Genomic DNA, 21,264 nt, shown 5'->3' with positions numbered 1-21,264 from the left:
AAAGAGGAGGAAGAGTTCTGAGTCAGCAAAGATGCACATTTTGAGCCTATGGATCTCTTACAAGACATACTTGCATTCTGATTTTGTCCTTTTATGTTGATCTTAGTTCATTTACACTGTTCCTGAGCATTGTGATTAATACAAATATGCCTTCGGTTAAACTCTGAGATATCACAATTCATTTTATATGACTTGCCCAGAGATTGTTGGAGGAAGGAGTCAATCTAGAAGCTGACTTTGCGGACCCATGATTTTCATTGCTTCTGTATTTTAAAATCTGACTGTTAACATGTCTTTTGGCTAAGGCAAAAGTTTAGTGGGAAGAAGGTATTTATTTACTCTGATAGATTTTTCTGTGTGAATATGTACCTTACAAACAAAGAGAAATATCCTGCATTTTTGTTAAGAGTTTGCTGGAAATCCAACCTACATATACTGTTATATAACAAGACTTAAGACATGTTTGTTTGAGGAATAACAAATGGAGAAATTCATAAATTTTTTAGTGTAAAGGAGTTTTCACCAAAAATAACAAAATTTAAAATCGATTTAAAGGACTTCTGGTCCAGGCCATGATAAAGTAGTTGTTATCAGGCTCATATCAGTAAGTGAGAACTATAAAGGCTGAACACAATATGTAAAACAACTGCCGGAGGGCATTGGACAGCAAGCGATTCAGGAGCACAATTCCTGACAGAATGAAGGTACATGACATGAGTCCTACATTCTCCTCAGATTCTCCCTGAAGTTATTTTCCAGTCCTTGTCACAGGGAAATAGGGACCAAACAAAGTGCCAGTTTCACCAGGCAGAAGCAGCAGAGATAAGGGTCCGGATCTGCTAAGAATGCTGAGATTTAGGGGGCAAGTACTAGGTAAAGGAGAACCCAAGATAAAGAGCCACCTAAGTCTGCATACAAATTCTCCTGGGACTTTAAGATCAAGAGGCCTAAAAAGAAGAGGAGAGGAGAGGAGAGGGGAAGGGAAGGGAGGGAGGGAGGAAGGAAGGAAGGAAGGAAGGAAGGAAGGAAGAAAGAAAGAAACAGCTGTTGGGAGGCCATCTGATGAGCCAAGATTTCAGAAGTGACAAAATGCTATGAAGATCTTAAAACTCCTGCCCATTAAAATTGAACACACCGTGATGAACACGCCACTCCTTCACGGGCTGCAGAGGTCCATGGGTGGGAGGGGGGGCTCCCCTCCAGGAGTGAGAAGATCACTGAGAGCCACTGAGCCATAAAACATTCTAAATCCAACCAATATTGACAGAACAGAATGAACCTGCCAGTAATTTAAATGCCTACTGATCTAAAACTCAACATACTTTAGAGGAAAATTACATAATGCAGAGCATCTGTACAATCCAGCATACAATAAGATATTACTAAACATGTGGAGCATGAAAAAGGTGATGATAATCAAGAGGAAAAAATAGTCAGTAGAAGCAGCCCTAGAAAAGATCCAAATACTGGAGTTAGTTTATAAGGACTTCAAAATAATAGCAGATAATAAGTTAAAGGAAAATATAGACAAAAGAGATTAAAATATGGAATATTTCATCAGAGAATTTTATAATTCATAAAAGTATTAAATGAGCACTCTAGAACTGCAAAACACAAAAGCTAAAGTTAGAAGTCACATAAAGTTTTAAACAAAAATCTGGATACAGCAGAAGACAGGCTTAGTGCACTCAAAGACAGGTTTATAGAAATAGTTGAATTAAAGTATAAAATGAAAAAAAGAAGAAAAACAGAACAAAGAGAAAGAGATCAGGGATGGGATTAGAGGATCTAACATATATGCCCTTTGAGAGGACTTGAGGTATTTCTTCTCAATGGAGAGGAACAAACGAAATAGAAGAAATATATAAGGACAAAATACTCATATTGTCTTCCAAATGTGATGAAAGACTTAAGTTCCAGAAGTTCGACCAAACCCAAACAGGAGAAATACAAAGAAAACCACAGCTAGGCACTCAGTGGTCAAACTGCTGAAAAACAAAAATAAACAAAAAAAATTTTTTCAAGCAGTTTAGAAAATATATACATGACCCTCAAAGAAAAAGTTATAAGAATGACAACTGACTTCCCAACATACACTGTCGAAGCTAGAAGACATCAAGGAAGCACCAAAACAAAGCCAACATATCACTGGCAACCCAGTCTTGCAAGAAATATTCAAGGAAGTTCTTCATGATAAGCAAAAACAGTTACGGCAATCAGAGCACGGAGGTACAAGAAACAATAAAAAGCACCAAGGGAGGGTAAATATGATATTGCAAGAGCCCAGGGGACCCATTTTACAATAAAGGGGTGTGAGGCTGAGCATCTGCCCGAGGAAGCCTCTGGCCCAATGGAAGGATGAATGGTCTGTTCAAAGCACAGCTGGGGTGCTATCTGAGGGGTGCAGCATCACAAGATGGGGGCCTCAGCCCCCAGGTCATGGTACATACTTTAACTCAGTGACGCTTATTAGGTGATTTGTCCCTGTGCGGTTCTGACACCAACGTACGGTGTCTTTCTAATACCAGCAAGCAGTTCCCCGACACTAACTCGGTGTCCAACAGTCCATTTAATTCTGACACTAACTATCCAGAATTCATGCAGACTCCACAGATCAGGGGCTCAGCCCACATCCTGCCCCACCTCAGATGTCAGCAGAAAATGAAGCCTCCAGGGGACTCACACTTCTGTCTGGATGACTACAGATTCAGGGGTTCTCATGACCACCCCCTCAGATTGGATAATTTCCCAGGACAACTCACAGAACTCAGGAAAATGCTTTACTTTGATTATTAGTTTATTATAAAGGATACGGTTTAGGAACAGACAGATGGAAGAGATGGATAAAGCAAAGTATGGAGGGAGTGGGGCGGAGTGGCACAGAGCTTCCGTGTCCCCTCCAGGTATGCCATGCCACCCTCCCAACACACAAGGTGTTCACCAACCCAGAAGCTCCCGGAACCCTGTCCTTTAGGGGTTTCTATGGAAGTTTCATTATATAAACTTGATCAATTAAATCACTGGCCACTGGTGATTGAACTCAATTTCCAGTCCTCTCCCCTCCCTGGATGTCAGAGGGTGGGGCTGAAAGTTCTAACCACCTGAGGTTGGTTTTTCCAGTAACCAGCCCCCTTCCTGGAACTGTCTAACCCCCACTCATCTCCCCACTGGCCCCACACCCAAGCCCCATCATCTCATTCATATACAAAAGACAGTGAACTCCAAGGGTTGGAGACCTTTATGCCAGACACTGAGAACAAAGACCAAATACTTACTTTCTTCCTGTACCACAGTCCCCAACAGGGGCACAGACGGGTCTGGGACCAGTGGGTTAAACTAAAAGCATCTCTGCTTACCATTGCCCCCTAGTGACTCTCACCAAGTTCATACTTCCTGCCCCTGCAACTGGGTTCTGTGAGTGGGTTAGTCCTGGTTCCAGAGGGTTCCTGTGCCAGGAGACAGCGAGTCAACAGAAGCATCAGAAACACCTGGGATGATGTCCTCTGAAATGCTACATTATTCTGGGTGATTTTGATTTTCTTCTTTGTACATTTTTATGCTTTTTCATGATTTTCTGTCATAAATATGCCTTTCCTTTGTTAGCAGAGAAAACACCAATCTTACAAAATGATCTCAAGTAGTTTAAGTTAAAAAGTAAATAAATAACACTTGACTGTTAACATTGGGCTATCTCATAAATCCTAGGTGATCCTCAACACACTTCTGTATAAATAGAAGTTCAGATTAGCACTCTGTATTCTAAGGCGTGTCTGCCCCAGGAAGACTGTCAGTCTTTTATAACCACCTTGTACTGTTTAATGGAGGCAACCAAACACGGCCTTGTAGCTGCTTCCTGAGTGCCTGGACTAGGCCCTACGTCTTCTGACTTGGGATCTAGGGCTCTTTCCACCACACTGTGCCCTCTGCCCAGCATACAGCAACATCTTTAGAAAGAAACTGTATCAAGGGAGAGTCATTCAATACGTTTGGAGCATCGTCAGCTCCCTAAAAACAACTTGGCAGCTCCGAGGATCACTGTTTAAAGACTTTAAACCAAAGTACACCCTGAATTGTAAAGATGAACAAGCACACAGTGGTTTTAAAATGTTTGCATTCTCCTCCTTGCCTTACAAATTCTTAAAATAGAATTCGAAGTGCCTTAAAGGCACTTCTACGTGGCCAAGTGAACTATCGGGAGGTGAAATTGGCAACGAACTTTGTCCGCTCACTTTTATCTTGCCTTTCCCCCATCCTCCAAGTAACCCTATTCTGCTTTCTGAATGTTTGATGTAAAAAAAGGCATTGTGACTTCAATGATTGAGTAACAGTTACAAATTTCCATTTCACTTTACTTACTAGCTTAGATGCAGTTTAATGCAGCATGAATAGAATTCTCCCAGAGGTGCTCTGAGCTGAACTCTGTTTCTGATGACCAGTTCCTTCTGCACACGAAAACAGCATAACCTACTACACACATTTGTTATCTCTTACTGAGAGAAAATTACCCACCCACCCAGAGAGGCAGAACTACAGCCAATCATGGGGCTTCTCAAAAGGGCAGAAAACCTGTAGGTTTTTACAGCTGAATGCGGGCACAGAGTCTCAAAAGAAGGTAAACTTTCCAAACAGCCCAGACAAAAGACTTCATCGAAGCCATATTTTTGTTTAAAATAAAGTGCCTGGCAAAATACTCTGAAAAGTCATCTGTTCTAATTAAGAATGTTTTTTTTTCCCATCAAATTTACAGGTGGTCCCCTTACGATATCACTGCTCTTCAGTAAACAGTTGTTCAGTGTCCTGTCTCTGAAGTGGTGCTTCTCTGCTTTCATGAAATATCACTCCCTTTCCTCAAAATTCTTCATAAGCCTTAGGCCTGGAGTTGATTTTCATGATTAATTTAAGAGGGGGAGCACAGAGAAAATAGATAATTAATGCGAAATGTGAATTTGGTTGTGGTCTTTCATAGTCAGATGAAGATTTTGAACAAAGTGGACACTAATTTACTTTAAGTAATAAAATAATTCTGATCTTGCCATGGAGTAGGAACCAAGGATTTCAGGCTATCCATATGTACTAATTTGGATATGACAAGCTTGGAACCTATTATAACTTTTGAGGTATTTTATGGCTCTTTTTTTTCCAAAGAACCACTCATCATTTTGCACAAGGTCTGTGGATATACAAGTGTTCTTCTCCACCCAAAGCCCTGAGAAAGCCAAAGGATTACCCAACTATTGTTTTTCAAACCTGTATTTGTACTAGGTAATTGTACAGAAATATTTGATACTTAACCTTGAAACTTTGAATTTGGAAAGATTTTATGGCCCCAACGCTACGTGGTCTGGTGGTTCACATTCATAAATCCACCAAGAATGGACCTGGCCTTTGTAACTGTACCCACCTTTGGGCTGATGGGAAACAAACCCAGTGAAAATTCACCCAGCCCTAGCACAGTGCCCACCTGCGTGGGCACTGGGTGGCATGTCAAGCTGCGGTGGGTATGACTTCTGGCTTCTATTTAAATTCATTTGGAAAATGAGGAATCTCCATTCCTCACAACCTTTGTTCTCAGTGAATCACAGACACCAAATTGTTAGTGATGTTTTAATTATCTCTGGAATTCAAAATCAGGGACATCCAGGCATCCCTTCCTACAAAGTGAACAAAGTTTTAAGCAAAGCTTTCAAATATTTACTGCTGACTGAAAGAATAAAAGCACACCAATCAGGGCTTGAATGTCGCAGAGGGAGAGCGGCTGCATTCTTTTCTCTGGGGCGATGGCAGGGAAGCACCTTGTTTCCAGAAGCTTCGTTCTGTGACCTAAGTATCCCAACCTGGAATCAGAATTTCCATGTAGATCTCGCCACTTTACTGAGTGCACATCCAAGCTGCTGGCTCTTCTCCCAAACACCCACCTTCCCTAACATTATCACCAGCCTGTCCAGGGTGGGCTCCCCATCCAGACAGAGAGGAGAGGCAGCCATAGGCACTCTCTAGGCTTGTCTGTAAGCAGGTTACCCTCACAAAAGAGGTTTTGCCCGAGCCTCATCGTACGGTAAATCTTAAGTGAAACTGACGGGTGGATGTTGAATATTAAAAAACACGCCTCCTCTGTTTAACAGCCTGCTTTGCCTTTCTCATTTTTAAAAAATTATCTTTCCTCATACCAGTACACAGAGTCCCTTTAAAACCTGTACTTTACTTTAGCAATGAGGACAGAGTGTCATTTACAATTTCACTCTCCTATGCCTGCAAAATATATTTTTAATTGGATTTTTAAAACACTTTTTCAAAAAAACTTCAGATTTCTTTCTCCACTGGGGGGTTCAAATTGAATGATGACCTCAGAAGCCAATCTCATGCAGAAGTCAGCAAGACAAACGACAGATTTAATATTTTGTACAAGAATATCTGCATTCTCACTAGCTTTTGCAAATGCAATATATCTCATCCTCTTAGGCTGACTGCAAAGGTCCCTGGAAAAAGGAACAGAATTGCATGGCTTTCTAATAGGTTAACATATGTTACTGCTGTAAAGGGAATAATTTGGCAATTAATGCATGGACTTCAGCGGACACCTGAGGAAATGACTTAAAAGCAAATCATGGGCCAACAGTGGGGGGTAAAACATTTTGCTCACATGAAGTACCTTCATTCAAACCTCAACTATGACAAGGATTTACAGTCAAACTGAACGTACTCTTGATAAAAAGAAGTTGTAAAAGGCTGATATTAAAAACATGTATACATATATATGGGATACGCTAAAGTCTGTATTTTCTACAAATGTTATAACGGGCTGCTGGTAGAAACCAGTGGTTATGTAACAAGTCGATTTCAAAAATTACACCTTTTCCCGTTACAGTACATCTTGATTCAGCCGTGGAGGTCAAATCACTAAACATTCTTTGCAATTCAAATAGAAGGAAAGAGATTAATTCTTTGCTTAGGAAAAAAAAAAAAAGAGAGAGAGAGAGGAGGTGGGGGTGCTCCATGATAAGAAACCTGTACCAATCTTCCTGGCCAGTTAGGGAGGAAACACAAATTTGGTGCCTGGGGGCTAAAGACCTCATGTCTGGTCCTCCGAAGTGGACAGAGGTGCCTGACAGACTTAGGTGTCTGCTTTCCTTGGCTGGCTGGACCGTGAGCAATCAGAGCTCGCGGTTCGTCCCAGCACACCCAGCGCTGGACGCTCTCTGTCCTGTCCGAGTGCCTCGCCGGTTCTCCCAGCACTGGCTCTTTGGCGTCAAGGAAGGTAGGGGACCCGGACCCCGGGGCATCCAACGCGAGTCAACGGTTGGCCCAGCTCGCCTGGGAGGGGACTGGCCTCCCCGCCAACCGCCCCAGGCCTCGCTCGGGGCTCCCAGCTCTGCGGTCCGGGTCGCGGGCCCGGTCCCCGAGGCCGAACGCAAGAACTCGTGCCGTCGTTCCGGAGCGCGCGCAGCTGCCTCTCGGGCCCAGTCCCCGCGCCCGGGCCCCGGCGAGCGCCGCGCCGAGCCCCTGGGTCTTCAGCGGGTCAGAGCCGGCGGCGCGGAGCAAGGCCGCCCGCAGCCCTCGCCCAGCCCGGCCCCCGAGCCCCAGCCCGCCGCGCGGGAGGCAGCTGTTCGCAGCAGCTGGGGGGCGGCGGCGCCCGGCGCCCCAGGTGCGGCCGCGGCCAATCGCAGGCGTCCGGCCCGCCCCTCCCCAGCCGGGCGCCGACCCCGGCCCGCGGGGGAAGGGAGCGGGGAGGCGCCCCGCCGGCCGCGCCACTCGTCTTCCAGCCTCCGCGGCGGCAGGGACAGCACGGCAGCCGGCGCCGGCGGAGCCCCCAGCCCAGCCCCGCCGCCGCCGCGCCCCCGCCCCCTCCCGGGCACCTACCTAATTTCTAAGGACATCTACCTCTAACGCGCCCGGCTCTTCGCGCGGGGACCACCCGCCCTTTTCCTTTCCGGCCCCCCAGCCGGGGAGTGGGAGCCGCGTGCACCTTCTCCGGAACACGGTCCCGGGCCCAACGCTCCGGAGGACCCGCACCGGGACCGGCAGGGGGGGCGGGAGGAGAGCGCGAACGCGAGTCTCCGGGGCTGCGGGCCACTTCGGCAGCCGCGCGCCCCGCGCCCCCGGCCGCCCCCGGCCGCTCGCCCCCGCCGCGCCGCCGCCCCCGCCGCCGCGCTCGCCCTCGGTCCCCGGCGGCCGCGAGAGGCTGCGGGAGACGCGGGGCCGGAGGAGGAGGCGCAGCCGCTGCCCGAGCCGCAGCCGCAGCCGCAGCCGCAGCCCGAAGATGCACACGACCCAGAAGGACACGACGTACACCAAGATCTTCGTCGGGGGGCTGCCCTACCACACCACCGACGCCAGCCTGCGCAAGTACTTCGAGGTCTTCGGCGAGATCGAGGAGGCGGTGGTCATCACCGACCGGCAGACGGGCAAGTCCCGGGGCTACGGATTTGTAAGTCGCGCGGACGGCGGTGGGGGAGGGCGGCAGAGCCCGGCGGGGGGGACGGAGGGGCGCCCAGCCGCGGGGTCCCAGTCGGGAAGAGCCCCGCGGGCGTGAGCGGCGCTGCCGCCCGGCTCCGGCTGAACTGAAAGTTGGCGCGTGGCGGCGCGGGGGGAGCGGGGCCGGCCCTGCCTCGCGGCCTCCGAGGGACCCAGCGCGATGCTGCGTGGGGGGAGCGGGGCAGGGTGAAGGAGAGGGCTGAGGGCGGCGGACTGGGGTGCGGGGGGCGCGGAAGGGGGGGCGCCGAGGCCGGGGCTGCAGCGCGGGGTTGCTTTGTAAAAACGCGTGCGGGCGTTCCGGGCAGGGAGGGGCGCCCAGGAGGTCTAGGGCCCCCCGCTTATGCCCACCACACACACACACACACACACACACACACACACACACACACACCCCACAATTGAGCAAGTGCGTTCTTTGAAAAGACGATCCTGTGGCTCTTGGCCGAACTGAAAGAGCAACTTAAGCCTACCGGAGATGTAAGCGTGCAAATTCAGCGGCTGAAGAGCAGGGAGCCCCAAGGAGGACAATAGCTATTGTCATTGGGGAGTGTTTGCGGGTGGTTGGGAGCACCGGGGCGGATGTGAGACTGGACTTTATTTAAAGCAAACAGCGGCTCTCAGGCCTGGTAGGGACCTGGGGGCCGTGGGGTGGGGGGTGAGGTGGAGAACCCAGAGGGGCTGTAGGACGGAATTCAGGCTCCCCAAGCCCTACTAGGCCCTACTACACCCTTAGGACTTCAGGGTGTTGGGGGGGAGCAGTGTGTGTGGGGGGTCTTGCTTCCTTTCTGTTTTCCTCTTATTCTTTTCTTAGTGGGCTGGGGGAGGGGGTGGTGGCAGGGGATCAAGGAGTAAGTTCCACCAGAAAGACAAGGAGGGAAGAAAGAAAAAGTTTAAGAACCCACTAAGTTTTATCTTGAATGCTTCTCCAGAGCGGTTCTTGGTTTCCTCCAGGGCTTGATCTAGAGCTTTGTATGTCTGTCTGTCTGTCTGTCTGTCGTCTGTGTGTGTTGCTAAGGTCACCATGGCTGACCGGGCTGCTGCCGAAAGAGCCTGTAAGGATCCCAACCCCATCATTGATGGCAGGAAGGCCAACGTGAATCTGGCATATTTGGGAGCAAAGCCGAGGATCATGCAGCCAGGTGAGAAATGTCCCTCTGAAACCCCCTCTTGAAACCCCCACTTCTGAATAGAATGAACTCCTGATTCAGAAGATGTTGGTTCCTTGAGAATATGTAGATGTGTTTAGCAGAGGTGAACCCTAGCTGGTCATTCTACCAAGGCATTAAACATAAATGAGAGTTGGAAACACTCCTTTCAGTATTTGAAATGTAACTCTGTGCAAAAATAGATCTTGGTGGTCTGGACAGTGTGTTACACACCCAGATTTAGACTTGACTCATCTGTTTGCTATATGACAGATAGCTCTCCATTTTCCAGTTTTCAGTCACCTGTAGATAATTCATGTGTGAATTATATGGACCAGACTTGTTGACTCCAGCTCCTCATACTTCCCTACCTAGTGTTGTCTCTCCTACCAGCAATTGTGCTGTACTCAGAGCAGGCAATCCTGCTTGTACACTGACCCAGGAGAAGCATGGGGGGTGGTGTGGTGTCTGGTTGGTAAGTGTTTAACATAAAATCACAGAACATTAGTAATTAAATAGATTTCATGTACTCCAGGCCCTTCATGTTATAGCTGAAAAAACTGAGGCTCAGAGATTGCAAAGCCGCCGCGCTCGCCTAGCAATTAGGCACCGAAAGAGAGCAGATTTTTGTCTACGTGAAAATATGACCTTTTGGGTTACTTACAACACTGTCCTTTGCAATAGCACCAGTAATGAGAGTTGACTATTGAGCAAATGTGATCTTTTCCTTGGGTAAGAAACTGATTAAATCGTGTACTCTTGACTCTTCAGTCTTCCCACCTGAAATACTGGGAACAGGTTGACACTTGATACAAATAGATTTACTAAGAAACTAGACTGTCTAGAAAGTGTGCAAATATCTGTGAACATTAAAAAACGTGTATTTGTCTAATAACATTTTGTGTGTACTATCCAGAAAAGGAGTTTGTTTTTATGAATTTTTAATGCTGTAATCAGTAAAACCCATCATCTTCCAAAACATTGTCTAAAGTTTTGTCTAACATTCCAGAACGTTCCAAGTTGCAAAGAGTTTTTATAGCTCATGATTCAAAATGATAGGAATATTTATGACATGTAACTTCATTATCAAGTCCTGTTGTTCTTGGTTGATTCATGAGAATTTTTTCCCCAGTCTAATTTTCTAAGGTTTTATTCTATGTCTGCTGGCTAAACTTTGCAGATAATTTTAGCTTCCACCTGTAGCCTATCCAGTGCTTTGAATCAATAACATTAATAAAAATGCCTTTTAAAAAAACATATATAATGTTTTCTCCAAAGAATCAAAAGAATGGTTATCTTTTCTAAGTGAAAGTTGTGTTTGTATTTTATACGTAGGAGTCATGAATGCCTAACCATGCATAAATAGAGACTGTGGTATGTTTTATTGTTAGGTTTTGCCTTTGGTGTTCAACAGCTTCATCCAGCCCTTATACAAAGACCTTTTGGGTAAGTCAGTTAATCAGCCCCTCCTAAGATTCAATATGTCTATCATTTGTTAACCAGCCTCTTTGTAATATACAGACAAGACCTTTGTCATGTCACAGAATGTTCCTGGTTATACATACTTATCTATGTTTGTGTATTTTGAATGCTGATAATACAAATATTTTTAGATGAGTCAAGTTATCTGACCAAGTTTGCAGCCTCCAAACAAATTTTGCGTATGATTAACAAAACAAAACACACAAATACCAGGTATGACTTGTGTACAAGACAATCATGTCCCAGCACCATTACTACTGTTCAACTTGACTCAATTTTATTTATCTCTTTCTAACCTGACAGGGCTCGTATACAGTTAAGCTAACTGATCAGAAGGATACGATGATAAGAGGTGGAATAGTTCTGTTTGGAGTTAAACTCTGTAACCAGTAGACTCAGACACACAAACTCAGATGGTGATTAACGATGCATGGATGTTGGTGGTGTTGTTTTATTTTTCACAATAGTCAATAGACCTCCGTGTGCTTTATTTTATTTATTACAGTAATGAAGTGGTGTTGATAGCTAAACTGTGTGCTTTTTACTTAATTGAAAAGAGCTGTAGTGAAAGTGTTTTCTTTTTCTCGGGGAAGGGGCTCTTTGTGGTTTTGGTTTTGGTGGTGGTGTTGAGGAGTGTTGATTTTGGACTTTGCCATGGGAGGCCAAGGGCCTTTCTTTTCTTGCTTTTAAGCTGTAGCCTGTGACTTCCATTTAACCACAGTTTTGTAGTGAGTGCTAAATTGTGTGATTTCCCTCTGTGAGAATACAGATTCATTGCTTGCATGTCTAAGTCTCTGTTTACTGGGGCATTTCCTGGGAGTGGGGTTCTTTCTTCTGCAATGTGTACCCCACTTGTAGGCCTTCTAATGGAAAGTCTCCACAACTCTCATCAAATTTCATTAGTGCTAGCCAGTTTTTTTTGTAGAATAGCACTAACTTTCACCTTTCAGACCTAACTCAGTGAGCAGCCTGCTTGTGTCTGCGTTCTCTCTGGGTTCTGGGATTACCAGCTTTCCATGGGGCTCCTTTATTTCCCTTCCATTCAGACATGATATGGGCTGGTGATTCCCCGCTGCCCGAATTTATTCTGAACACTTAGTGTCTGTTTTGGCGGTTTTCTCCCCAATCAACATTACCATAACTGTATTCCCAGACTTAAACTTCCTTTTTAAACATTCTAACTATCCAAGAAGTGTTTTATCCTAAACAATAGTTTCTTCTCTAGCTCAGCACTTAAACATCTATGGGTAACCTGGAAGGTTGGACGCTATCGACACAGATACCTACCTTATGTGTCTCTAAGAATAGACCCAAAAAAGTGATAATAACTTGAATTGGAAGAGGCTACTTGTATTTTCCATGAATACCTTCTTATAAACCTTCTTATATCGATAGCTCACTCTTACTGCCAACTCTTACTTTTTTAGCCACAGAATAGTTTTCTGTCCAATTAAAATGAAAAAAGGCCTTCATATAGCCACAGCTATTTATCAGTGCCTCATGCAAACCATCCTGAATACTGACAACAAATAGTGGGTCAGTGGGTCTGACTGCTTCTGTGGGTCATTCCCCTCATTGGTCTAGACTGCATTTAAGGTGGGAGAACATACAGCCTAAGTGATGGTGAACTTAGTCAGGATCTCACACTAATAATTTTGAAATGGTTAACAACTAAATCATTCAACAAGTATTAGCATGTGTTTATTTTCCTCTGTGCTAGAGGATCATATAAAATAGGAGATTGCCTCTTAGTTTGGGAGGCAAAATTAACACAAACCAGTTGGGACCTCGTCATTGCTAAATTACTTGATATTGTTTTTTAAGCACAAAAGGAATTCAGAATAGCAAGGAAATAGGTGAGTTGGAGGAGGTGGACAAGGCTTTGTGGGGACTTGAACTAGACTTGGATGGCAGGGTATGTCCTGGACAGGAGGAAGGAAGAAGGGACATGTGTGAAGGGTACGGATGAGGCGACCATGTGCAGAGAGGCACAGAGACAAAAAGACTCAGTTGCATGAAGAAACCAGACTGTTCGTAGAGGGTCTTGAGAGCTAGGCAGAGAAATTTGGACTGGCTATGGAAGTCTGCATAGGTCCTTAAGAAATTAGCACAAGGAAAAGAAGAATCACCCAAGTAAAATGTGTCATATGGACATTTTAAGTCAAGCATGTTTCTCATCCCTTCTAATAGTGGCTGTTTTTATAAAGGATGGTGATTATTATGTTTGCATAAATTGTTTGAACTTGAGATTCTTATTAGAACAGATACCAGTCCAGCTAGACCAAGCAAGCCTTCTCTTTCTTTTCTAGAGTTTCTCAACACTGCTCTAATTCCCAGAGTCTGTACCTAACAAATCACACCTGGTCGTCCCAAATTCTATTTGAATGCCACATGGTTTTATTTTAGGCCTTGGAAAGAAGCTTGAGAATTTTTCATCTTACTTGATGTGTTTGAAATTCTACTAACTGAACATTTTCTTATGTGGTCCTTAAGAGGCCCCCTGATTACTCTGAGCCTTTAAAGAGAAAACCTTGGCCTGAAGGAATTTCTGATGTTACACAGTGGGCAGATGTATAGAAACTTGTGGATTTTCTAAACAATGTCTTTTACATATTTTATGTTTGAAAGAAGCATTTTCTTATTGAAACTTTGGAGAGGAGACTGCAGATCTGTGAGTAGAAAATTCTAGGCTAGTTTAGATCAGGTTGATATACCCTTAACATTTACTCAGTACACTGTTAAGTTTTCTGCTAGTTGTGTTAACACTGTACTAGGTATCACACTGTCTGCTAAGGGAAGCACAAAGGACAATAACATTAACCAAACATCTGCTGCCTGCCTGGCACTAATAAGGGATTTACATAAATTATATAATGCTCACAATAATTATTTGATGAAGGTACTGTTAATTTCGTTTTTATTGGTGACAAAACTGAGAAGCAGAGAGGTTAATTAACTTCCCACAGGGCTAGTCAGTCAGTCTGTTCTAGATTCAGAATCATGGTTTGCCTGACCTTAAAAGCTATGTTCTTTCCTCTGGGTCAAGCTATAGCCAAAAAGATGCAACTCCATTCTCCCTTGTAATCTAGTAAGGAAACTGAGAAGCACCAGTGGCTTCAGATGTGGCCTCCGATGAGGGAGAGGGGCATCAGGTTCATGAGCTCCAGAGAGTCTTCATGGAGTAGGTAGAGGTTGACCTAGATTTAAAGGATGGCAGAAGATAGGCAACTCCTGTCATGAGCGCCTACTGTTATTGTCACTGTAGGCTCTTCACACAGATCATTTAATGCACAGCAATTCAGTGTTGCAAATATTACTCATGTCACACATGAGAAATGTGAGACCAAAAGTGAAGCAAATTCCTGAAGGCTCTACCTGCTAGGAGTGAGTGCTAGAGCAGGGGCGGCTAGGATTTAGATTTCAACAGGTAGAGACGGGGTAAGGATTGGCATCTTAGGCAGAGGGACAGTGGACAAAGGTCAGGACCTAGGCGTGTGTGGCATGTCCAGGAAGCATTAGGGAGCCCAGGTGACCTGGGTTCAGGGAAGGTGGAAAAAAATGCTGCAAGTATTTTGGAGCCAAAACACAAAAGGCCTAGCATTGCCAAAGGGAAGAAATGCGCAGTGAGTCTGTGCAGATATGACATTAGGGGCCACAGATTACTTTGAGCAAGTGAGTGAGACTTTGTTGGTAGCCTGGTGAGATTGGAAGGGGGGACCAGTTAGGATGTCAGAAGTCACAGAGAGCAGCCAGAGGGACCTGAAGAGACAGGAGACCCAGGGAATTACCATAAACTTTCTTTGAAGATTGCCTGAAGTATCTGCTTTGTTCTTGTGCTTCTGTAACTAGCAGGTAGGAACATTCTGTGATTAACTTAGGGACATTGATAGATACCTAATAGGTGGGAGATACCCAAATCACCTTCCTGGGTTCCTTAGACAATTAATTTAATTATTATTATTAAAAATTATAAACATTATTATTAAAGTAAGTCTCCCAATATAAAATTGCTTCAGCAGTGCCATCTTACCTTTTATTCTGATTCTGCCTTCCTTCTGGAAACCAAGATATTTTAGGCTGTCCATGGTCTTCTGGGCTCTCCTTTCCCTAACCCTTAAAGGACTCTAGCGTTTCACTGGCCTCCCAGATGTATTCCTGACTCTTACCAGACTTCATGTAGGATTCTGATATTCCAGGGAAATTTATGCCCTTTTTGCCTTATTGGCTGGCATTATCAAATGAAAATTATTAATGTAAAATAAATGCAGAGACAAGAGTCTTTTGCCTTTTAATGCATTCTACACACACACACACACACACACACACACACACGAATTTTATCCTGCCTTTTTTTAGGGTAACCTTATTGTCAGTTACCACCTTTATTGAAAGAGCCTAGCAACCATCCCATATTCCTTAGAACTTTGGGAGTACAGGGGTTAATGTTTCTGTATCACTGAGATTCATACTGGCTGGCCTTTGCAGCTGATAGATGTTTTACTTTGGCCTTATAAAGACATTTTACCCGCTGGAAACCCTTGTCGCATGACAGGATCAAAAATAGCCAGGCTGCAGCCCCTGCTGTCCGTCACCACATGTAAACTGGCATGAATGTAAGTTCTCTTAACCGTGTCCGCACATTGTGGACACAGCAGCCTCCAGGGACAGTGTTTCGTAAAGCCACACCTGTCGCTGTAAGTGAGCCAGTCACCTGACCTGCAGAAAAGTTTTGAGTGTGTGCATGACCACGCATCTGGCTTCAGACAAGCCATTAAGAACATCTCTTAAGTGTCCTCAGAAACACTTGATGACGTTTCTCCTGGCACTGGGAAAGATCTACAAGTCTAGTAAAATTGAGTGTATTTTTATCATTGGGGTCAAAGTTCACTACCCTCTGTGATAAACTCCTCTTTTCCATGGACATTAATGAGTGCTTTCAGGAAAACTCTGAAAAGGCAAAACAAAATCTACATTTTCGAAAATCAAAACAGGAAGTTTTCTGTTTTGAGTTCTTTAAAATTGGAAGGTCGTTATTTGTGCTTGTACAAGCTGGCTTTGCCAACAACCAGATGGCATTATGTTGTCATGTTTTTAGAAATATAGGGGGTTTTGATGGAGATTATTTTAATAAATTAGATATTTATCATAGCTATTTAAATGGGCAATAATGAATTGCAAGAGTGAGAATTGAGGTGCATGGGTTTTTTTAAAATACCTTTTGTGATTTGTTTTTTAACAACATTAACTTTAAAGTAAGATCATTGGAATGTGTCTTGGATGTGATCTCTGAGTGTATACTTTTAAAAGGTACTTAATTTAATTTCACTTTCTGGAACTTTTGTAGGATAATACATAATAATAGAATTGATTTGTTTACAGTATCTACTAGCAGGGCAGATTTAACACAGATATGCTAACCTATCTCTGTTGATTGGGAGGATAAAACGAGTTAGTTGATGTGCAAAGAAATGTTTCGTTACTCATATTATGCAAACTTTTTAAGTCTATATTAATTTTCAAAATACTTAGTTGTATTTCCCTGTCCCTTCCTTTTCCCTCAACCACATCATTTCCCCAAAATCCCTTCTGTCTGTCTTGCATAGAGATAAACAAGCTGGCTGACCTTCAGTTGCCTGATAGTCAAACAGGTTTGATTGACCCTTGTGTCCTTATGAGTTTTATGGAGAGAAAGAAAGAAAAGACAAAAAGCGTGCTGCACATCTTTGGGAATCACTGCCATGAGTGTTAATAGCATTTCTGTAGCTTCCCACAACAGCCTCTTGTACTAGAGTGAGCTGCACTACAGTTCGTTTGAGAAGTGTGATTCTGCTGTGTTTACCACACTTGTGAACCTTTAAACTCCTTTTTTATTTTGTCGCCTGCTTCTTTTCTCATTTTTATTTTTAATAAGGGTGACTGGAGTTGCAGAGAGATTAATGTGTGCCGAGTCTGCATAGCGATTTCACGTAGGGTTGCCATGATAATAAACCTCGGGATATGCTGAAACTTAACTTCAGCTTCGAGAACCTGGGCCATCACCCCCACGCGACTGAATGATCACCGACTACCGTTTGGGCCTTATACCCACGGCTAAGCATTTTTCCATTCGCTCAACTGTTTTGTTTTATGGCCTCCTTACAAATTTTTCTAAAGTCTGAATCAGTGAAGGCCTTGCTATGGACGCGAGCCCCGGTTTGTTTCCCAAGCCTTTGCTAAGGGGCATCTCTTGGTTCCAAGTGGGCCTCGCCGCAAATGCTCGCAGGGCGGGCGACACCCCGATTTGCGCGGAGCTCCTTCGGGGGCGCCCCGTGGCTTTGGCTCCCGCCAGACACTCCGACGGGCCCCCGGCGAGGAGGCCCTGATATTGTGGCAACCCTACGCTCTAATAACCACTAAATCCGTCTGCCCCGTGGCCCGGGCGGTGCGCGGCCGCCTGACCCCGCTCTCCGTCTCTCCGCAGGATCCCCGCGCACTACGTCTACCCGCAGGCGTTCGTGCAGCCCGGGGTGGTCATCCCGCACGTGCAGCCGGCGGCCGCCGCCTCCACGCCGTACATCGACTACACGGGCGCCGCGTACGCGCAGTACTCGGCCGCCGCCGCCGCGGCCGCCGCGGCCGCCGCCTACGACCAGTACCCGTACGCGGCCTCGCCCGCCGCGGGCTACGTCACGGCGGGCGGCTACGGCTACGCCGTGCAGCAGCCAATCACCGCGGCCGCCCCGGGCTCCGCCGCCGCCGCCGCCGCAGCGGCCGCCGCCGCCGCCGCCTTCGGCCAGTACCAGCCGCCGCAGCTGCAGACCGACCGCATGCAGTAGCCCCGGGGCCGCGGCGGCCCTGCCCCCAGGGCGCCCCGCGGGCGCAGCCGCCTCCAGGGGGCGGGGCCGAGGCGGGGGGCGCGCTGTGGGACGGCAACCCCAAAGAGCCCGAGTGAGGCCACCCCACGTGACGGCAGGAGTCGCGAAGGAGCTTCACTTTTGTAAGGGGATTTTTATTTTTGCTCTTTTTATAGTATCAGGGAAGCAAACTGCCTTTTCCAAGTTAGAAAATGCTATTGACTCTCGTTGAACCAGGGAATACAGAGTGAGCAATATGTAGCTTGCATTACATTTAAAAACATGTAAAAAAGCAGTGGTGAAAGCACTGATTGTCATTTTAAGCAGTCACACTATGGCCTATAGAACTTTTGCGAGTAAGAAGGTAATGTTCTTACTTTCTCGAAAACGGGCATCGAACAATCACTCTAGGAGCGTGGCAGTGGGACGATGGTGGACAGGCACCAAAGCGATTTTCTCCTCCACCCCGTGGATGAGCAGGACTGTAGGACAAGTGATGTGGAATTAATGGGTGCAACAGCTGTACAGACAATCAAGCACACACACAGTTCTGGAAAGAACGCATCACTTGAGCTTGTTTGATGAGCTTGTCACAGTCTAATCCCTCTCCCCATCCTGTTTCAATTTTGGGAAACTTGTATCTGCTGGTGTCAGCAATTCTGATTCTGAAATAGGATCAGGCTTTTACTACAACAGCCTTCTCTTTCTATTTATTGTGTCGACTCGTGGCTTATAACTAAAGGCAGGCAACGTTTGCAGACTCTAAGCCCTTAAGCACTGTCTTAAGGACATTTATTTTTCCCCCCTTTTTAAATAATTTTACACTTTTTAGTATACTTCAGAGTCATATTTAAAACTATTTATTAGTGAATACAGTACATGAGACAACAAGGTTACTGAGATTACAGTTCTTCAAAGGTTAATGATAATGTGGTTTATACTGTGCCTTAATAGTAATGCTATTTAAGATATTTATTTTTAAGTTTTACTATGCTGCACTCTAAAGAAAGGAACTTTAGATGTGACACTGTAAAATTATGTATTCATCTCATGGCATAAATTATTTAGTAGGTCTAGATGTAGCATATTAAATATTAACCTATTCAACTAAAGATGTTGACTTGGATTTATTTAAATTCATATGTGCACTGTATAAGAGAGTACTCTTACATTAACACATTTTAATTTATTTTAGTTCTTAGGGTTGTTTTTAAACAGGATATATTGCTAGTTTCATGCTTCTCTTGATTTTTGCTCGTGTAGATCTCATTTTTGGGTACTTCATTAAACACTATTCTTACATAGTTTCTGTAGTTTCTAAATGCTGCTTTACAGTTTTCTTCTGAAACTGCAATACTTGCCATTTTTATTCTTAAAACTAAATTGAATACTATTTTACACTGTATTGGATTTTTATACTTGAAAAATTTCATACAAGGGAAGACAGGTTAGCATTTTTATGGACTTTTCTCCATTATCACTGGATTTAAGTATTCCCATACTAGACAGTGTTATGTAATGTAGACATTTTCTCCTGTGCAAATTATTTATTCATTGTGTATATTGCTTTATAACATTTCAGATCTTCTAATCTATTCACTTGTATTAAATATAATTTTTAAAAACTTCTGTGGCATTGTTTCTAGTTTTGTCATAGGTAGAATGATTTCTCCTTAATGAAAGTTAACACCCATGATTTACATGTAACATTTTCAATGAGTAGAAAGCACCCAGATGCCCTGTTTTTAAACCTTTTAGGTAAATTTCATTAACGTGGTATCTACCTTATATTTAGCAAATGATATAGGCCCTCCCCCAAGAGTGAACCCTAAATAGTGACGATTCATGTTGCTGAAGATTGGTTAACTGAAGGTTGCTTGAAAGGAGTGAGCTGTAGAGGGACCGGTCAGTCTGCAGCGGGAGGAGCGCAGCGCTGCCGGGGCAGGCAGACAGGCTCAGTGCTGGGCTCAGCCACTTCCTAGCAATGCAAACGGAGCAAGTTGCTTTTTGCAATCCACTTCATGGGGGAGGTTTTTACTGATTTCTCATCTATAATACTGGAACAATAATACTTGTCTCAACATGGTTATTTGAATATCAAAAAGGATCAACTCTTTGGCACAAAGCCAAATATGTAGTACTATCTCCGTTAACGGTCACTGGTCATAGTTACTGAGCTATAGTGAAAGCTAACCAAAGAGGAAGTCACCTTTTGGAATGCTGACATTTTTAAATTTCTTTCCACAATGATGTGGCAGTACCTAAAAAGGTGTATATCAGTACATTAAGTGAATGCTTGTCATATTGATTGTCTTAAAGTAGATATGTTAATTAATGGAATGGATTGTTTGTTAGTCTCTTGGTCTTAGTATTTCCTAAATCCATGATGTGTCTTTTATAGAACTCCATCAGTTTTCAAAAATGCCAAGCAACAGAAAGTTGTGATAACTGATTCTATCACACTTCTACTTTATGATAACTATCATCCTATTTAGAGACATCACAATCCCAAAATTTAATTGCCTTTAATTTTCCAAAGAAAAATGGATGCCAGCTCATTCCTAAGGAGAGAGAGTATTGCACCTCAAGGTATTGCCTTGATCAGTAAAATAATTTCTAAGCTCCTTAATTCAGTCAATGCATCAACGATTATTTTACTCCAAAAGGCATGTTCTACTTTTAGTTTTTCAATATTTACGAAAGGTCACTTTTGTCCTCAATAAGCCATGTATTGATTGCTGAACTTTAAAATGAAGCATTATTTGATTTATCGGTTGAAAATAGGTCAGACAGTTCTGGGAAGAGCTTGTCAAAAATAGCCATATTCAGGAAAGCCAAAAGTCCACCTGCCCCTCTCTGTACTTTTTTTAGGGTATTTCCTGATCTATAGTATATCATCATTAGCAGTTTTAGAGAGGGCAAGAATTTTACTTTATTATGCTAAAGCATGTATTTCTAAAAATTAAGGAATGAAAGTTCTTAATATCTAATAAAGAGGGGAGAGTAGCCATGACATAAGGTCTACACTGGTCAGGCAGGCCAGATGTACTTGCAGAGTGAGAGAAAGCAAAGCTGCGGGTCTGAGATCCAAAGAGCTGGGTGAGTCCTTGTTTCTTTCCTTACCGGCAGGCTGATCTTAAACCCCTTTACACTGACAAAATGTGAGTTGGTTGTACCCACCACGGTTGCTCTATTTACCTCTCAGATTGTACTGATTAAATGAATTAATTATATGAGACCACTAGAAATTCTGAAGTGTTAGGCAAATGGAAATTATACAGAGGGAATATATGCAATATTAATTTGGAAATTGATCTCATTTGCCTCGTATT

General features: G+C 44.3%; 1 protein-coding gene across 5 annotated transcripts; it reads left to right on the top strand.

The window, feature by feature from the left end:
• Nucleotides 1-7,856: 7,856 nt before the first annotated feature.
• On the top strand, nucleotides 7,857-19,561 carry RBM24 (RNA binding motif protein 24). 5 transcript variants are annotated; one of them, XM_036911691.2, is made up of 4 exons: nucleotides 7,857-8,425; nucleotides 9,488-9,611; nucleotides 11,009-11,063; nucleotides 17,560-19,561. In XM_036911691.2, exons 1-4 carry the CDS (start codon nucleotides 8,258-8,260, stop codon nucleotides 17,912-17,914), a joined length of 702 nt encoding a protein of 233 aa, XP_036767586.1. In that variant the 5' UTR covers nucleotides 7,857-8,257; the 3' UTR covers nucleotides 17,915-19,561. The 5 variants fall into 5 exon arrangements, with proteins under 5 accessions (XP_036767586.1, XP_036767587.1, XP_036767590.1 ...); XM_036911692.2 differs by having other exon boundaries at nucleotides 8,289-8,425; nucleotides 9,424-9,611; XM_036911695.2 differs by lacking the exon at nucleotides 7,857-8,425 and adding an exon at nucleotides 8,460-8,949.
• The last annotated feature ends 1,703 nt before the right edge of the window (nucleotides 19,562-21,264 follow it).

This window comes from Manis pentadactyla, chromosome 16, assembly GCF_030020395.1.
Source record: "Manis pentadactyla isolate mManPen7 chromosome 16, mManPen7.hap1, whole genome shotgun sequence".
Lineage (NCBI taxonomy): Eukaryota > Metazoa > Chordata > Mammalia > Pholidota > Manidae > Manis > Manis pentadactyla.
This window is presented reverse-complemented; position numbering and strand designations above follow the sequence as displayed.

Excerpts from the sequence above, each read along its gene's own strand:
- RBM24 (XM_036911691.2), top strand. The coding sequence starts at position 8,258 with ATGCACACGACCCAGAAGGACACGACGTACACCAAGATCTTCGTCGGG. Across the intron at positions 8,426-9,487 it reads AGTCCCGGGGCTACGGATTT|GTCACCATGGCTGACCGGGC; the intron begins GTAAGTCGCGCG and ends TGTGTTGCTAAG. Across the intron at positions 11,064-17,559 it reads CTTATACAAAGACCTTTTGG|GATCCCCGCGCACTACGTCT; the intron begins GTAAGTCAGTTA and ends GTCTCTCCGCAG.